We start from the raw sequence: 15,652 nt of genomic DNA, 5'->3' as shown, positions 1-15,652 counted from the left end.
CAGGGTTACACAGGCCTTTGCTCCCAACTTACTGTATATTCTCCCAATCTCTGGATCTTACCATCTTCTATTTATTTCCTTTCCCTGTGGGGAGAGGTCAGGGCAATGCCCATAATTTCAGCTTGACTTTTATCTGAATTCCACAAAGGATGCTGAAGAAGCTCATCAACATGAGAATATGATGTGTGGCATCGGTCTCCTCTGCATGGTGCTGATTGACCAGTGTACCACTAAATGCTTCCCAGTTGCACTTAACTGCCTACATGAAGATTTGGATTTCTTGTCATATGCATCCCACTGGCAGATGGTCTTGCTATACTTTTAAATGTGCTAAACCATTTGCCTGCTGCATTACAGATCATACTAGTCAATTACAGAAAGTTTTTAGACTGTTGACGTGATTACCAATTACATCTTATATGAAAATTGCAGATTAACATCGTTATGACAGAGCTTCCTGTCTACCAATTAAACTCCAGCAATTTTTATCTTTATAATTTTTAGTTTGGTTTGTTTTGCTTTCTAAGACTCAGTTTGCATTGCATCACAGCAGGACAAATTCTCATTGACACATACTGCATGGGCCAGCCTGTCTCAATTTACCAAAGCAGACAATAGAAAAAGTAGAAAAATGCTTTTAGAGCAAATGAATACCCAAATTCCAATCTCATAGCCCTTTGACATATGCTGAATATACATTTAATAATGTATTTAATAGTGTACTAAGACGTATATACGGAGAGAGAAAAAATTTATGGTTGAACTTATTTAAGGCAAAGAGTTATTCAAAACATATTTTTATTTTATATGCTTCTTTCTTTTATAAAATTATAATGAAATATGCAAATGTAGAGTTCCTTATAATGGCTGGATTAAACTAAAATACAGTTTATGTAGTAATTTAGTAATAAAGAAGGAACTAAGTAACTGCTTTCTTGATAAATCTTTGGAAGAGAATTTATAAAAACATATTAAGACAAGAGTATAATCCTATTAGAAAAATTCCATCATCACATTCCTTTGTTTTATAGTCACCAAAACAAATTATCCGTGTACTATGGTGCCTTCTGAATAGCAGCAAAATTCGTCAGTGTGCCTAATCCTTAGAAAATCTAATATTATTAGGGGCTCAATAATAAGATTATGTAAATAAAATGGATTAGAAAACATTTCATGAAGGCATCATTAAGTATTTACCAAGCAAATTAGCAAGGAGATTACTTACATCTTGATCTAAATACACATACACACACACACATGTACGTACATACATACTATTTTCACAAGTGCTGCAGAACTAAACTGCAAAAATATTCTCTCACAAAAGCCCTTTGGTAGTGAATTTTGTGAATGTCAGCAGAGTAGCTGGATTCATTCATGAATGGACAGATACAGAGGAATGGGGAGGACGTGACTACCCTGGGGAGTAATGGCTGCTACCAGAGCAGTGGAGGTCACTCAAGGCAGATAGAGCATGAAAAAATCGAGAGAAAACAAATTTAAGGTAACGAATGCATGATGGTAGATGTATATAGAGAAGCATCAGGCAATCCTCCCAATTCAGAAATCTGAACAGGAAGATTTCCCATGTTGGGCAAATGTAGGATTTAAGTCTAAGAAATTCCTGGGTAGCAGGTAGGAAAAGTATGCTGGGATCCTGCTGACATAGGAGAGATCTGGAAGGAATCTCAGTTGAGTGGGATTAGGGGAAGGCCAATACTATTTTTTGAAGATCTGTCTGATATATCAACAAGGAAAACTTTTGAGACTGTATTCCTAGACAGAGTCCACATCCAACTTAGCATTAGAGTAGCAAATCCTAGGAAAGGAAAGGCCATTGAAAAGAGGGCTCATAAGGACCTAGGAATTGGGATTGTTGCCATACTCATACTTCTAAATTTTGTTGAAAGGCATATAAATTTTGGATGACTTTCTCTAGAAAAAGAGTCTATCATCTGCAAGTAGTGATTATCTTTCTCAACAGAATATAGGCAGTTGGTGTCACCATCAATCTTTTGATAAAACATTTTTCTGTTTTTGAGTTATAAGGTTACAAGTGGTGCTTCTCAGACTGCCACACAGATTGACTAGGATCCTGGCACAAGTGAAAAAAATGGACTTTCCATTTTCTAGCTCCCTCTTCCCTATCCCTCCTTCCCCACCACACACACACACACACACCGCTAAATCCCTGACCAGCACATATTGGTTTCCAAGAACAAAGATGGTTTGTTTTCATTTGTTTGTTTTCCTTGATGTTCTTGTAGGAAAAAATGATACTATATTTACAAAGAGCTACAATATCCAAATTTGGTTGACATATTATGCATGTGGGTCTAATGAATTTTGGAATTGTGCAAAGGTACTATAACACTTCATGAATCTAGACAGCTTTTTATAATCTTCGCAGGTTGTTTCAAAGGAAATATCCCACGAAATTACCAATGACCCAAGGACTAAAAGGGAAATTTAAAGGTATCTCCCTGGAATACTCTGGCTATAGAAACTGGACTTAATCAGAAGCATAAAAGGAAAACCTAAGTCAAAAGGTAAGAAGATATCAGAAATTGGTATACAAACAGAAAACTGCTACTCAGGTATTCAAAGAATATAATAGAAACTCAGAGAAGAAAACAACCAACTTTAAAACTAGGTTATCTTTAAATCAAAACAGGAACTTCAGAAAAGGAAGCGATGAGGAGAAACAGAAATTTAGATCTAGCAAGTATAATTGGCCATTCATGAAGGAGAGAAGGAATAGAACCAACCCTGAACCAAATAAAGCTTCGGAAACCCAACTGAATATACATGAAAATTTCTACCGTAGGTAGATTCAGAAGGTAGATGGTAAGAAGCAGTGAGAGAACAGTTGGTTGGAGCTTCTAGTGACTTGCTTCTTAGAACTTATATTGATAGGCCTATGAGACACACGGTTACCAACTCAGCTAAAGGAATGACTACACCCTCAAAGGAAGTCAATGCAGGTGAGCTTACCAGGCCTTTCACAAGGAATGGGGGTCAAAGCTCTAACACTCTGCATTTTGCTGGCATGTACTTCATCAGGGACCTAACTGGGATGGATTCAAGGACAGAAGATCTTCATCATGACAATCAGGGACATCTTCAATTTCATTCATTCATATGAAAAATTAAGATTGAGCACAAAACTCTTAAGAATTGTTTAGATACTGGGGATATAAGAAACAGACAAAGGCCTAGCTCTCATGAAGCTTACATTCTGAAGGAAAAGAAAAACCGAGTACACGTGGTTTCAGATCTTGGTAGGGACAATGAAGGGAAAGGTTAAAGAGTAGAGACTACAGGTTGGCATCGGGGTGTTTTTTAATAGTAGAGTAGCACTGGAAGGAATTTCTATAGAGGTGATTCCATGGAGAGCCACATGAATTCGGAGCATAGATCAGGAAAGGAGTGTTATAAGCAGTGGGAAAGCAAGTACAAAGACCCTGAGACAGGCCTACAGGGAAAATGAGATGGTGAGCATGGATTTAGGAGAATAAGCAAATGCAGAATGGTTGAAAGTGAAGTGAGTGAGGTAGACAGGGTCATATCAGGAAGGCGTTCAAAGATGAGCTAGGGAATCTGGACTTTAATTCATACACACTGGAGGGATCTGAGCAGAGGAATGGTGTGATGTGATTTGCTTTTAAAGGGGCTGCTCAGGCTTTGGGGTAGAGATTGTAGGGCAAGCATAAGAAAAGTAGGAAGATATAGGAGGTTATTTCAAAAGTTCAGGCCAGAGATGATAGTGACTTGGTCTTGGGTGGTAATCTATGGAAGGAGAGAGAAATAATCAAATGTATTTTGGAGATAAACCCAACAGGCCTTGTTATTAATACATGTAACAGAAAAACAGAGAAATCTAGGATAATTTCCAACGTCAAGGTCTCAGAAAAAAAGTAAATACTTGTGTCCTTTGACTCTACATAGATTTTATTTTCCTACAGTTCTCTTATGAAAAATATAACTATGCTAGTACATCCACTCTGTAAAAAGGTTTGGCAATTTCTTTAAAAATTGAACATACACTTATCACATGTTCCAGTAATTACATTCCTGGGCACTTATCCCAGAGAACTAAGAACTAATGTCCATATTAAAAACCTATACACAAATGTTCACAGCAGTTCTGTTGTTTGTTTGTGTTTTGTTTTGTTTTTTTATTTTCAGTTCTGGAGTACATGTGCAGGATGTGCAGGTTTGTTACATGGGTAAATGTGTGCCATGGTGGTTTGCTGCACATATCAACCCATCATCTAGGTATTAACATAGCAGCTTTATTTGTAACAGCCAAAAACTGGAAACGAATACAATGTCCTTCAATAGATGGTGAGTTAAACAGTACTACATCCTAACCATAAATTACTACTCAGCAATAAAAAAGAACAAATTAATTATTGATACACTCAACTTAGATGGATCTCAGGGGCATTATGCTGAGTGGAGAAAGCCCATTTCAAAAGGTTACATTTTACATAATTCAATTTATATAACACACTCAAAATCACAAAATTATAAAGATGGAGAGCAGATTAGTAGCTTTCAGGGAATAGGGATAGTTGGGGGAAATGGGTAGATTACCTATGAGAGGGAGCTTTGTGGTAAAGGAACGGTTCTGTATCTTGATTGCAGTTGTAATTAAAGAAACCTGCACATATGATAAAACAATATAGAACCATACACATACATTATATCAATGGCAATTTTGATACTGAGCTATAGTTATATAAGATGTAATTATTGGAGGAAACTAGGTGAAGGTAACAAAGGCCCTCTCCACACTATTTTTGCAAATTCCAATGAATCTATAATTACTTCAAACAAAAAGGTTTTTTTAAATCTATGCTCAAGTATAAGGCAAAATGTATTGTATAAATATTAAAAGTAGTATAGCGCTAAATACAGCATCTGACAAAATGTTGTCTTCTGAATTTAAAAAGTACATTTTTGCCCATACACCTTACCACTTTGGATATGTAGGTATCAGTTTAATTAATCATCAGGATCTCTCCCTGTGTATAAGGACATTTTCTGGCTGAAAGCCTCTGGAGCAAACAGCACTTGGAATTCTCACTCTCTTTCTAACTGCAAGCTCTAGCAAATAAAGTCTGCGTGTTCTTATTCCTATACCTGTACAAGGGTGTATTGGACAAACAGAGGCTGAACAACTGCCAACACTGATGCTCCAATAGTTTTCAGACATTCTAAACGATGAAAACTACCTGCTTAGACCCAAGATATTAACCTTTCATAGTCCAGCCAACGTCCCTGGACTCCAAGAACTTTTACCATCAATGTCAAAATCTAAGCCTCTGTAGCATGGAATCTCAGAAAAGACAGCTTAGACACACATACACAAAAACCAATGACCATGATCCGAAGGCTTAAGAGGTGCTAATAATGCTAATCACACCTTCAGTACAATCTTAAGGTTAGTTTAGGGACCAGAACTAGGTGTGGATAAGTCATCTAAGTCAACTTGAAGGCATGAATGATGGTGAAGTCTCCCTCAAGATCTTCAAAAGCAACTTCTTTGGTATGTATTTCCTTTAGGTTCTGGTCTTCTGATGCCATCCAGTCGCAGTCTGAGTGCAAAGGACATGGTCTTTGTCCCTTTAGGGGGCATTCCGTTTCCAAGAACTTGGTACTCAGGTATACATGTTAAATCCTAGACACTTCTCACTGCTGAATGGACTTATATTCAGCAATCCTTTCATTCCCTCCAACAGGCATATATTCAACCTACAGTGGCTGTAATGAAGACTAGGTTAATAAACCCTTTCTCCTAGTCTTAATTGTAAAAACCCATACAACAGTGTATCCTAAGTTCAACTTTAACTTAGGAATTCAGTATTAACTAGGATATTTATAAACAATATATTTCACAGTGGATCCTATCTTTTTTTGGGAATGTAACATATTACCAACAAAATCTATGGAATGTACCAAATGCCACCTGTCTGGATGCTGGTCCTGGTTCCTTCAAGAGAGCTCTGTTGGGTACACACATTAATATGTTTTTCACACATTAACAGGTTCTGAAGAGTAAAATATATTATTTTGCATTTCTATTTTCTAAGGTAGATAAAAAATGCAAATAAGATGGATTAAATACCTTTCTGAAGATAAAGTAGTTCATTTTAATCCTATCTGAGATTGTAGCCAGGAAAACTGCCAATAATAATAATTTTTAATGAAAACATTAAAATACTTACAGCCAACCATCATCATAGCCACTGAAAACATCTTCTCCACATCTGTGGTAGGAGCTATGTTTCCAAATCCTATGGTTGTAAGGCTTGTCATGGTAAAGTAGAGAGAGGACACGTACAGTGAATCCTTGCTGGGTCCTCCTTCCCATATCCCGGCACTGGTATTGTAGCGGTATGGAGTCCCAATGCTCAAGGCCAGCTGGTAGAGCCAACTGTCTATTTGGATGGTGTTAGTGACTTCGTCAATGACCTCGTAGTCTCCGATGCTATACCATATGCAGGCCAGCCAGTGGGCCACCAGTCCAAACACACACACCAGAAGCACGAGGACTGCTGCTCCATATTCTAGATAATGGTCCAGTTTCCTAGCCACACGGCCCAGTCGTAAGAGACGCACCACTTTTAAAGAACTGAAGAGACTGCTGATTCCCTGGATTAAAAAAAAAAAAAAAAAATGACACCGCATTTTCAGAAAAAAAAAAAAGCTGGGGAAACAACATAATGACTCACCTTCATAAATTTAACCATCAATTTATATATGAAGAACATACATATACTATAGGTCTGATTTTAAGAAAACAAAAAAAGTCAAAATGATAAACTGGAAAAAAATAGGTTTCTTCCTACCCAGAAATTCATATTTGTGAATTATTAGATAAAACAGCTTTTCATTAGCTAAGACACTCCCAATTTATTTTCATAAGTAGAATATAAATGGTACAGAGAGAAACTAAAGATGAAAAATGCTCAAATGCATTATATACAGAGTATACAAATAGGGGTGTTGAATTCAGAACGTTTATTTCCTTTTCCTATAAAACTTTCCCTCAACTCTAAAAGGTTTCTTTTCATTTCTTATTTTATGATAGCTCCAAATAGCGGAACTCTGAAAAAGGAAGCACAGTCTTACAGGCAATCAAACAGGAAATTCTTGGGTACATATGGGGAAAATGAGCAAATATCATTGTTGGCCCCACTACCTCCTTCCATAATCATGAGAATCACTACATTCTAGAGCTCTGAAAACGTGAACAGAGTTGAAGCTGAAATGGGTGTGTGGCCTCCTAAATCCTATTCTTCCTCTAGCAAAAGCCACCAAAAATAACACCACAAAAAATCACAGCAGCCAGAAAATTCATATTTGGTGAGAAGATTAACATAACAAATAAGGGATTATCCAAATCAAAGCACAGCATAGGCTTTCTTAAATCAGTGAAAGTCCCATAGTTACTTTTTTGGAAGCACGTAATAGGCCACCTGCAGAGGTAGGATAAATTCATTCCTGATGCAGTTCACGAAATAGGCAGGGAGGGAAAATGGAGGAGTGATCCAGGAAACCTCTCATGCACTCATCACCTGCAAATCCATTCGTGTCCAGGACTTCCTTACTGCTAACCCTGTCTCCCAGAATGTAGACAAGGAATCTAATATAACTTATTCTGACATGAATTCTGACCAGCAAGGAGAAATTTGTTGTTGCAGTAGAATAGACATATATTAATAAGACTTTAATTATGCATGGTAAAGTTCCTGATAGTTAAGAAGGAAATAGCTGACAGGGTGCAGTAGCTCATGCCTGTAATCCCAGAACTTTGGGAGGCCGAGGCAGGTGGATCACCTGAGGTCAGGAGTTCAAGATCAGCCTGGCCAACATGGCAAAACCCCGTCTCTACTAAAAAAATTCAAAAATTAGCCGGGCATGGTGATGAGTGTCTGTAGTCCCAGCTACTCAGAGGCCGAGGCAAGGAGAATTGCTTGAACCCGGGAGACCGAGGGTGCAGTGAGACGAGATCATACCACTGCACCCCAGCCTGGGCGACAGAGCGAGACTCCATCTCAAAAAAAAAAAAGAAAAGAAACAGTTAAGAATGCATCTGGTTTGTTATACTATATTCTATAAGGCAGTATGCGTTTGAAATTTTTCATAATGAAAATTTAAAAGAGAAAGATAACAAAGAGAAGTAGAAACAAGAGTTGCTATAGAAACAAAGCAGTAGCAGGGTCATCCTGCCGCGTTTCTGCCTCAACTTCAATTTCTTTAGGCCTATCTCTGTTTAAGTCAAAACTCTCAAATACTGTGGCATATATGCAGCCTAAAAACAAATTCCCATTTCACTTTAACACTTGGGGGAAAAAGATGCTGAACTTTAGTCGGTTAAAAAGAGTAGAATTAATAAAATAAAGAAGACAAATTTGTGTAATTCAGTGACATGAGATGTTGGAAGGTAAGAAGAGTCAAGAAAGCTTGAAAGCTTTCAAAAATGGAACTGTGTAGTCATCAACAAGTAATACAAAAATGAACATTTATTGAGCACTCCTACATGCCAAGTTCTGTTATAAGCCCTGGGGATATTAAGATAAATATGCCTCACTTCTGCTCTAAAGAAATGCAAAATCGAAATACATGAAAAACTCAAACAGAGTTCAGTTTAAAAATAAAAACAATGATGTTATAGATAATGTTTTCTGGTTAGCTCAAACTTTTAAAGGAACTTTGGGACTTCTGTTTAAATACTGCATAGAAAAGTCATTTATACCTGAATTCTTTTCTCTGAAAATAACTAAAAGTAAAGAGAAGGAAAAACAGAGAGAAAATCTTCACCCCATTCAAACAAAGAAAGCCAACACAAGCCCCAACTAGAATGTGATAAGTTAGGACCTACTAGAATTAGGTCCAAATGGCGGAAAGACATACATCCTTCATCTCTAGCAAGTAGATCGCTCCAAAAGGAGGTGACCCATCCCGACAGGCCTGCTCTGGACTCTACTTACTTGAAAGCACATTTTCTAATATTTAGAAGTAGTTTGACACTTCTTAAAAACTATAAAATGTTTTATAAGCTTAAAAAGTAAAATATTAGTAAATAGACAAACTTGATATGTTAAGTATATATAAAGCATTATAGACTCTCTCTGCCATAGGTTTAGAAGTAGTGTGACACTACTTAAATATTATAAAGTGTTTTATAAGCTTAAAAAGTAATAAAATATTAGTAAATATACATACTTGATATATATACATAAAGTATATATAAAATATTAGTGATGTATATAGATATATACCAAGCATTATAGACTCTCTCTGCCATAGGTCCTATGGCACCACTTCCTCTTGGTTTTTAGCCAACCCTCCAACTGACGCCCTTTCAACCACCTTCTATATATGAATGATTCTCAGGTCCACTTAGCACAAAAAAAAAAAAAACCTGTCTCCTGAGTTATTGATACTAAGCCAAATGTTTGCTGTGCATTTACACTTGGATATCCCACAGGTATCCAAAAACAGGTCCCAAAGGGAGCCCTTTGCTTCTCCCAAATCAACTATCTTCTATCATGTGAATGACATCATTATCCACCCAGTCACTCAGACCTGGGGCAAAGCCTCCACTTTTCCCATTTCCTGCCACATGTAGCTGGTTATCAAGTCCTAAGAGTCTCATCACTCAAAGTGCCTAAGTGCCCAAAATATATCTATTTATAAATCTCTCAAAAAATGTCCTTATTTTCCATTCCCATAGGCATGTTTTGGTCATGACTTCACAGTTTTTTCTCACTTGTGTGACAGGAACCGCCTCTCCATCAGCCATCCCACCTCTATTCTTGCTTCCTCTAATTCACAGATCACACTATAAAGGCTATCAGTCTCGTATTTTTTAAATGCACATCTATCTAACCATGTTCCTCTCTAATATAAACTCCTTTCATGTTGGCTCATTACCTATAGGAATAAATACTAATTTTCAAGTGTGACATTCAAAGCCCACCAGGACCTTGTACCTGCCTACCTGCTCAGCATCTCTCCTGCCTATTCCTCCACCTGCTCTCTAGGCTGCTGCCGTTCTCAGGTAGGAGTAGTTCCCAGAATGTCCATGCTATTTCATACTACATTACAAGTTATTCTCTTTGTTTAAAGGCTTTCTTCCTCCACTCTCTTAGTGGTTAGGATCTTACATACAGTTTATGACAAACACTTTCTCTTCCACGTGCACTTCCCTGACATCTTCTCCCTACCTCTGCCACCTTCATTGTCATACTCTCCCCTGTCCCCCACTGGGAGAATTAGGTATCCTTCCTTTTTATTATCATACAGTTTCTGCACATCTCTATTATAACAATTTTCACTGTCACATTTACTACAAGTGTGTTTGCATATTCCAGGAAACTCTAAACTCTAAGGAGTAGATCTACTGTCAATTACAAAGCTGGCATATGGTAATATGTTAAGCAGCCAATAATTCAATAAATGAAAGAATAAACTTTTGTGAAACTAGCAAATGTTGGGGGTGAATTTGGGGAGCTTTAATTACAAACTCAGAATGATTTAACAGTATAATGTAGAGAACAAAACAGTCAATGTAACTTAAGGCTGCATTAATAGAGTATGTCATTGAGTACAAAAGAGAAATTATCCTTAATCTCTACACTGACTAGGTGTATTACTCCATTTTCATACTGCTGATAAAGACATACTTGAGACTGGGTAATTCATAAAGGAAAAGAGGTTTAATGGACTCACAGTTCCACGTGGCTGGGGAGGCCTCACAATCATGGAGGAAGGCAAAAGGCACATCTTACATGGTATCAGGCAAGAGAGAATACGAGCCAAACAGAAGGGGAAACTCCTTATAAAACCATCAGATCTCATGAGATTTATTTACTACCACAAAAACAGTATGGGGGAAAACACCCCCACGATTCAGTTATCTCCACCTGGTCCCTCCCACACCACCTGGGAATTATGGAAGCTACAATTTAAGATGAGAGTTGGGTGGGGAAACAACCAAACCACATTACTAGGTCACACATACAGGAGATCAGTTGAACACATTCATCAGAGAACTGCCAAAAAAACCCCCTCAAAACTCAACTCTATTAGGAAAAGTGAAAGGAACTGGAAAAAGGGAGATTGGGGCAGGGCACTATTTATATTCAAATACACAGTGCACGGATGAGGGCTGAGCTCATTCTGTTCAATCCTAATGTGGGTAACCCAGAAAAAAGTTGGAGCTACAGGGATAGAATGATGCAAACAAGATTTCAACAAGCCTGTGCCACACACTTCTATGCAGTTAACCAACGGAAAGTTAGGTCATTTATTGCTACTTGGAAAAGACAGACAAGGCAATAATAACATTGAGTATTTACTGCATGCCAGGTACTATTCTAAGCCTTTTCTTTGTATTAATTAATTTAAAATTCAGAACAATCCTATGTGGTACCTATCATTAAAGCATGGCCCAGAAAAGTTAAAAATAATTGGACTAAGTTCACATAGATAGTAAGAGGAGGATCCCAGATTCACATTCAGGCAGTCTGTCTCCAGAATCTTTCTTCATTCATTCTGAAAGTCTCTATACCTAGAGTACAAAGTGTAATTTATCCAACCATATGAATACCTGCAATATTTGCTTAAACATGAACATTCTCTACATGACTGAATAAAGGAGATTAAATACCTAGCCTCCTCTTTCTCGCCACTCAGTCACAGCAATGGCCCACAATAGGGGTTCATGGAGGCCCTGGAGCTCTTATATCTATATAGTCTGTAGTTCTCCAACATGGATGAACTCACTTTGTTTTCATAATAGCAGGATTCCTACCTTCATTGTTCATATGAGGACACTGAAGCTTGGTCAGGTTGAACAAACCATCCAAAGACAGTTAGCAAGGAATGAGAGTTATCACTCAGACCCAGTCTTTCAGATTCTGAGTACATTTTCCACAACAACCAACCACCCTGCAGCCTTCCTGTCCTTACCCCCAGTCTCTCCTACATCATTGCTGCAATATTAATCTTCCTGAAAGGTAGCACTGAGCATATCCTCCAAGGGCTCATCACAGACATTAAGCATAATCTCTTGAACAGGCCTTCAATGCCCGCAATCCCATCTCTGTCTATGCTGCCAGGTCATTTCCCTCTATGCCTCTGCAAAGCCCTAGTGCTCCAATAAAACCAAACTCCTTTTTGTCCCCAAACATCATGTTGAGCAAAAGGAGCTAGACACAAAAGAGTATATGCTATATGATTCCATTACTGAAGAGTTCAGAAACAGGTGGAACTACTCTATGGGGTTAAATGAGCATAGTGTCTCCCTTTGTTGGGAGAGGGGCAGTGATTACAAAAGACATGAGGAAACCTTCAGGTTCTGGCAATATTTTGCTTCCTAACATGGCTACTAATCACTAGGTGTGTTCACTTTGTGAAAATTCTTTCTGCTGTACACTTAAGATTGGGATAATTTTCTTTAAGTATGTCATATTTAAACATCAAAAAAAGTGACATGGAAAACCCAGTAGTCACTGATGTGTTATTAAGCTAACATTTCACCACAGTACATGATTCAGATTAATAATTTCTTACTCATCCTATGATATTTGGTTGGGAGGGGGCAGGGAGTCATAGCCATCATTGTATCTAAAATAAGAGACTTTCCTTATTTTATGATTCATTCTCATAACCTTTAGATTGGACCACAAATTGCATTTAATTCCTGTTGGCAACTTTAATTTCACTCATATGATATTACTGGACAGTTTTAGAGGTTGATCCTCCAAAAATGCCCTTCTTATGTACTTCTGCCTTTTTCATAACAATGTTTTGATGCTGTACTTTCCACCAGTCCTAGCTATTCATTGATTTTCTGCTTCATTTCACTCCAAACTTTCCAATCTTTCTGTGCCCTCCTCTGCACTCCAGTGGCTTTCTGCCTCTATCCCAACCTCTGAGCTATTAACACACAAATCCCTGGGGTTCCACTGTGGAAGAGAATATCAAATACATCAAGTGCATAACAGAACACAGCAGGGTGAATGGAGGACTTTCAGCCATCAGCCTTCCACCTTTCTAGCCAATTTCCTTACTTGACAAGCCCCTCAGGCCATAGTAGCACAAGGAGCAATATCCAGGAGACACCTCTGTGCCATTAACTCTTCAAGTTACTTTTGTGGATTCCACATTAAAGAGATGGGAGGTGTTATCAGAGTAAAATAATATCTTGCAATGATAAAGCCACCCAAAATACAAAGCAATTCTCTCGTTTGATTGTCACTAATAATAGCAGGTAGATAATTCAGCCAATATTCCTTCCTATTTTCTTTAACTTTCTTGGGCAAGGACGCATGATAATTAAGTGGAGATGAAAGAGCAGGAATACAGACTTGTCATATCCAGTTGCATGATTTTTCACCTACATTTTGCATTCTCACAATACAATGTTCTGGTAGATTGTTTCAAAAATATAGCTGTGTTTATTTTTCTCCCTGTATCCATACTCCTCTGCCACGTTACTTATAATTCCTCCCATCAAGAGATACAGTCTATTTCCTATCTCTTAAATCTGGACTGACTTTAGGACTTGCTTTGGCCAACAGAATGTAATATAAATGATTGCAGCAGATCCAAGCCTAGGGCTCAAAAGGCCTTGCACACCACCTACACCTGTGGTCTTGGAAACCAGCCCAGCTGCTGTGTGAACAAGACTCATTAGGCTTTGGGGGATGAGAGACCACAGAAGCATCCCTTCGAGTCATGCATTTCAGCCATCCTAGACTATTCAGGCCTAGCCAGCTCAGTGGCTGACCACAGATGCATAAGTAAACTTAGTTGAGATAAGCCAAACCTAGCCTAAATCAGCAGAACCACCCAACTGAACTGCAGACTCATGAGTTGAATAAATTATGGTGGTCCTTATCTGTAAAGCCTTAGAGTGATTTGATATGCAGGAAAAATGACAACTGATAAAAATGTAAGAAAAGTGCATATGTTACATATTTATGAGCACAGAATTTCACATTTCTATGACATAACACTGGGGCAATATAGATATCGCATTAATAGAGATGTCCCATTTTAATGTGACATTATCCCAAATAGGAAAGATATGGGTAGGTAAAGTAAGATTTAATATACAATTGTTGGGTGTTATTTATCTGTTATATTCAGAAATATGTCGCTGTTATCATGGATGCCAACAAATACTCCATGAGAATAAAGAACTCCAAGTTATTACTTCATAAATCTTATAAATATTTCTAAAAGTCAATCTCACCTAAAACGTAACATCACCTTGGGTGGTATCCATGGAGACGACCCTTCCAATAGCCTGGCCTTGGAGTTTCTTCACCAATTCATCTCCAACAACCTTTCTACTTCTCCTCAGATACCCACTCTCATGATAATAATCTAAAATTTGTTATATTCCAAAACTTTCTCCAGCTCTGAAATTTTGAATTGAATCATCCTGCTATCTGACCAGGGCTGCTTCTCTGTCAAGATCAGTGGCCCAGTTACACCAACTGCAAAAGTAGTTGATCCTTACTGAACCTGTAGTCCAATGACAGATCTACCTTTCCCCAATTTATTAACCCTTTTCATTCTCTACCTTTTTTCTTATGCAATCCCATAATTTCAATAACATCAACACCCTAAATTGTTTAGCACCTCTGTCTCTACTTTACACCCACTGTCAAAATTCTAGTCCTGGCTCAATTACCAGCTTTCTTCACATCCGTATTACGAACTGCTCAAGAAAGTTATACAGTGGGTTCCACTATAAATTCATTATCATCACCTTCAATGCATCTGTCAACTACCTAGCAAGTTTCCTGTTTTTCTTATAAATTTACCCACTCACTATATTTCAAGCCTTCTCTACTCTACTCAAAACTCCAACCATATCCTCTTCAGCTACATCTTTCCCATAGATATTTAAACATGCCATGTCCCTCTCATTAAGAAAAAAAAAGGCACCCCCTCACACTCCTAAATCAGCTATCTAAGCAAATCAGAAACCAAGAAGTATCCTTGACATCCCTTTCTCTGACATCACCTCACCCAACCTACCTTAAAATCCTATTCATTTTAGAACAATATTTTATCATGGAAAAGCTCAAACATACAAAAAAAAAAACAGATAAATAGCACAATAATTCCCCCATTTACCCATAACTTGGCTACAGTAATTATTAACTCATCACCACCCTTGCTTCTTCTACATCTCTCTTTTAACAACAAACTCCTGGTCCCACTGGATTATTTTGAAGCAAATCCAAAATGTATAATTTTGTCCACAGATACTTCAGGGTATGTCTCTAAAAGACAACATATTTTTAATTCAACAAACCTATCACCCATTATCACACCTGATAAAACCTAACAAGATTTCTCAAAATCAGCAAATATCCAGTCCACTGAATGCCCACCCTCTCCCCAGCTGGTTTCTTAGAATTAGGACAAAAGAAGGTCCACACTTTGTACTTTGTTAATGTGTCTCTTAATCTACACATTTCCCTCTCCTTTTTTAATCTGTTGAAGTCAAATTTATTTGTTTGTCCTATAGAGTTTCCCAAATTCTGAATTCTGAGGTTTTCATCATTATGGTGTCACTAATATAATCCTCTGTCCTCCCACTTTCCTGTAAACT

The 15,652-nt window shown here is 37.7% G+C and overlaps 1 protein-coding gene across 2 annotated transcripts in view; it reads right to left on the bottom strand.

Moving 5' to 3' along the window:
* The window catches only part of KCNH5 (potassium voltage-gated channel subfamily H member 5), a 351,127-nt gene that overhangs the window by 249,875 nt on the left and 85,600 nt on the right, over nt 1-15,652 (bottom strand). For both annotated transcript variants that reach the window (XM_033187796.1, XM_033187797.1), the window contains exon 7: nt 6,234-6,660. In XM_033187796.1, coding sequence (XP_033043687.1) covers nt 6,234-6,660 — 427 coding nt within the window. The remainder of the gene's footprint in view (nt 1-6,233; nt 6,661-15,652) is intronic.

The sequence above is a fragment of the Trachypithecus francoisi genome, unplaced genomic scaffold (genome assembly GCF_009764315.1).
Source record: "Trachypithecus francoisi isolate TF-2019V2 unplaced genomic scaffold, Tfra_2.0 Lachesis_group3, whole genome shotgun sequence".
NCBI classification, from domain to species: domain Eukaryota; kingdom Metazoa; phylum Chordata; class Mammalia; order Primates; family Cercopithecidae; genus Trachypithecus; species Trachypithecus francoisi.
The sequence above is the reverse complement of the archived record's forward strand: the minus strand, read 5'-3'. Positions and strand labels throughout refer to the sequence as shown.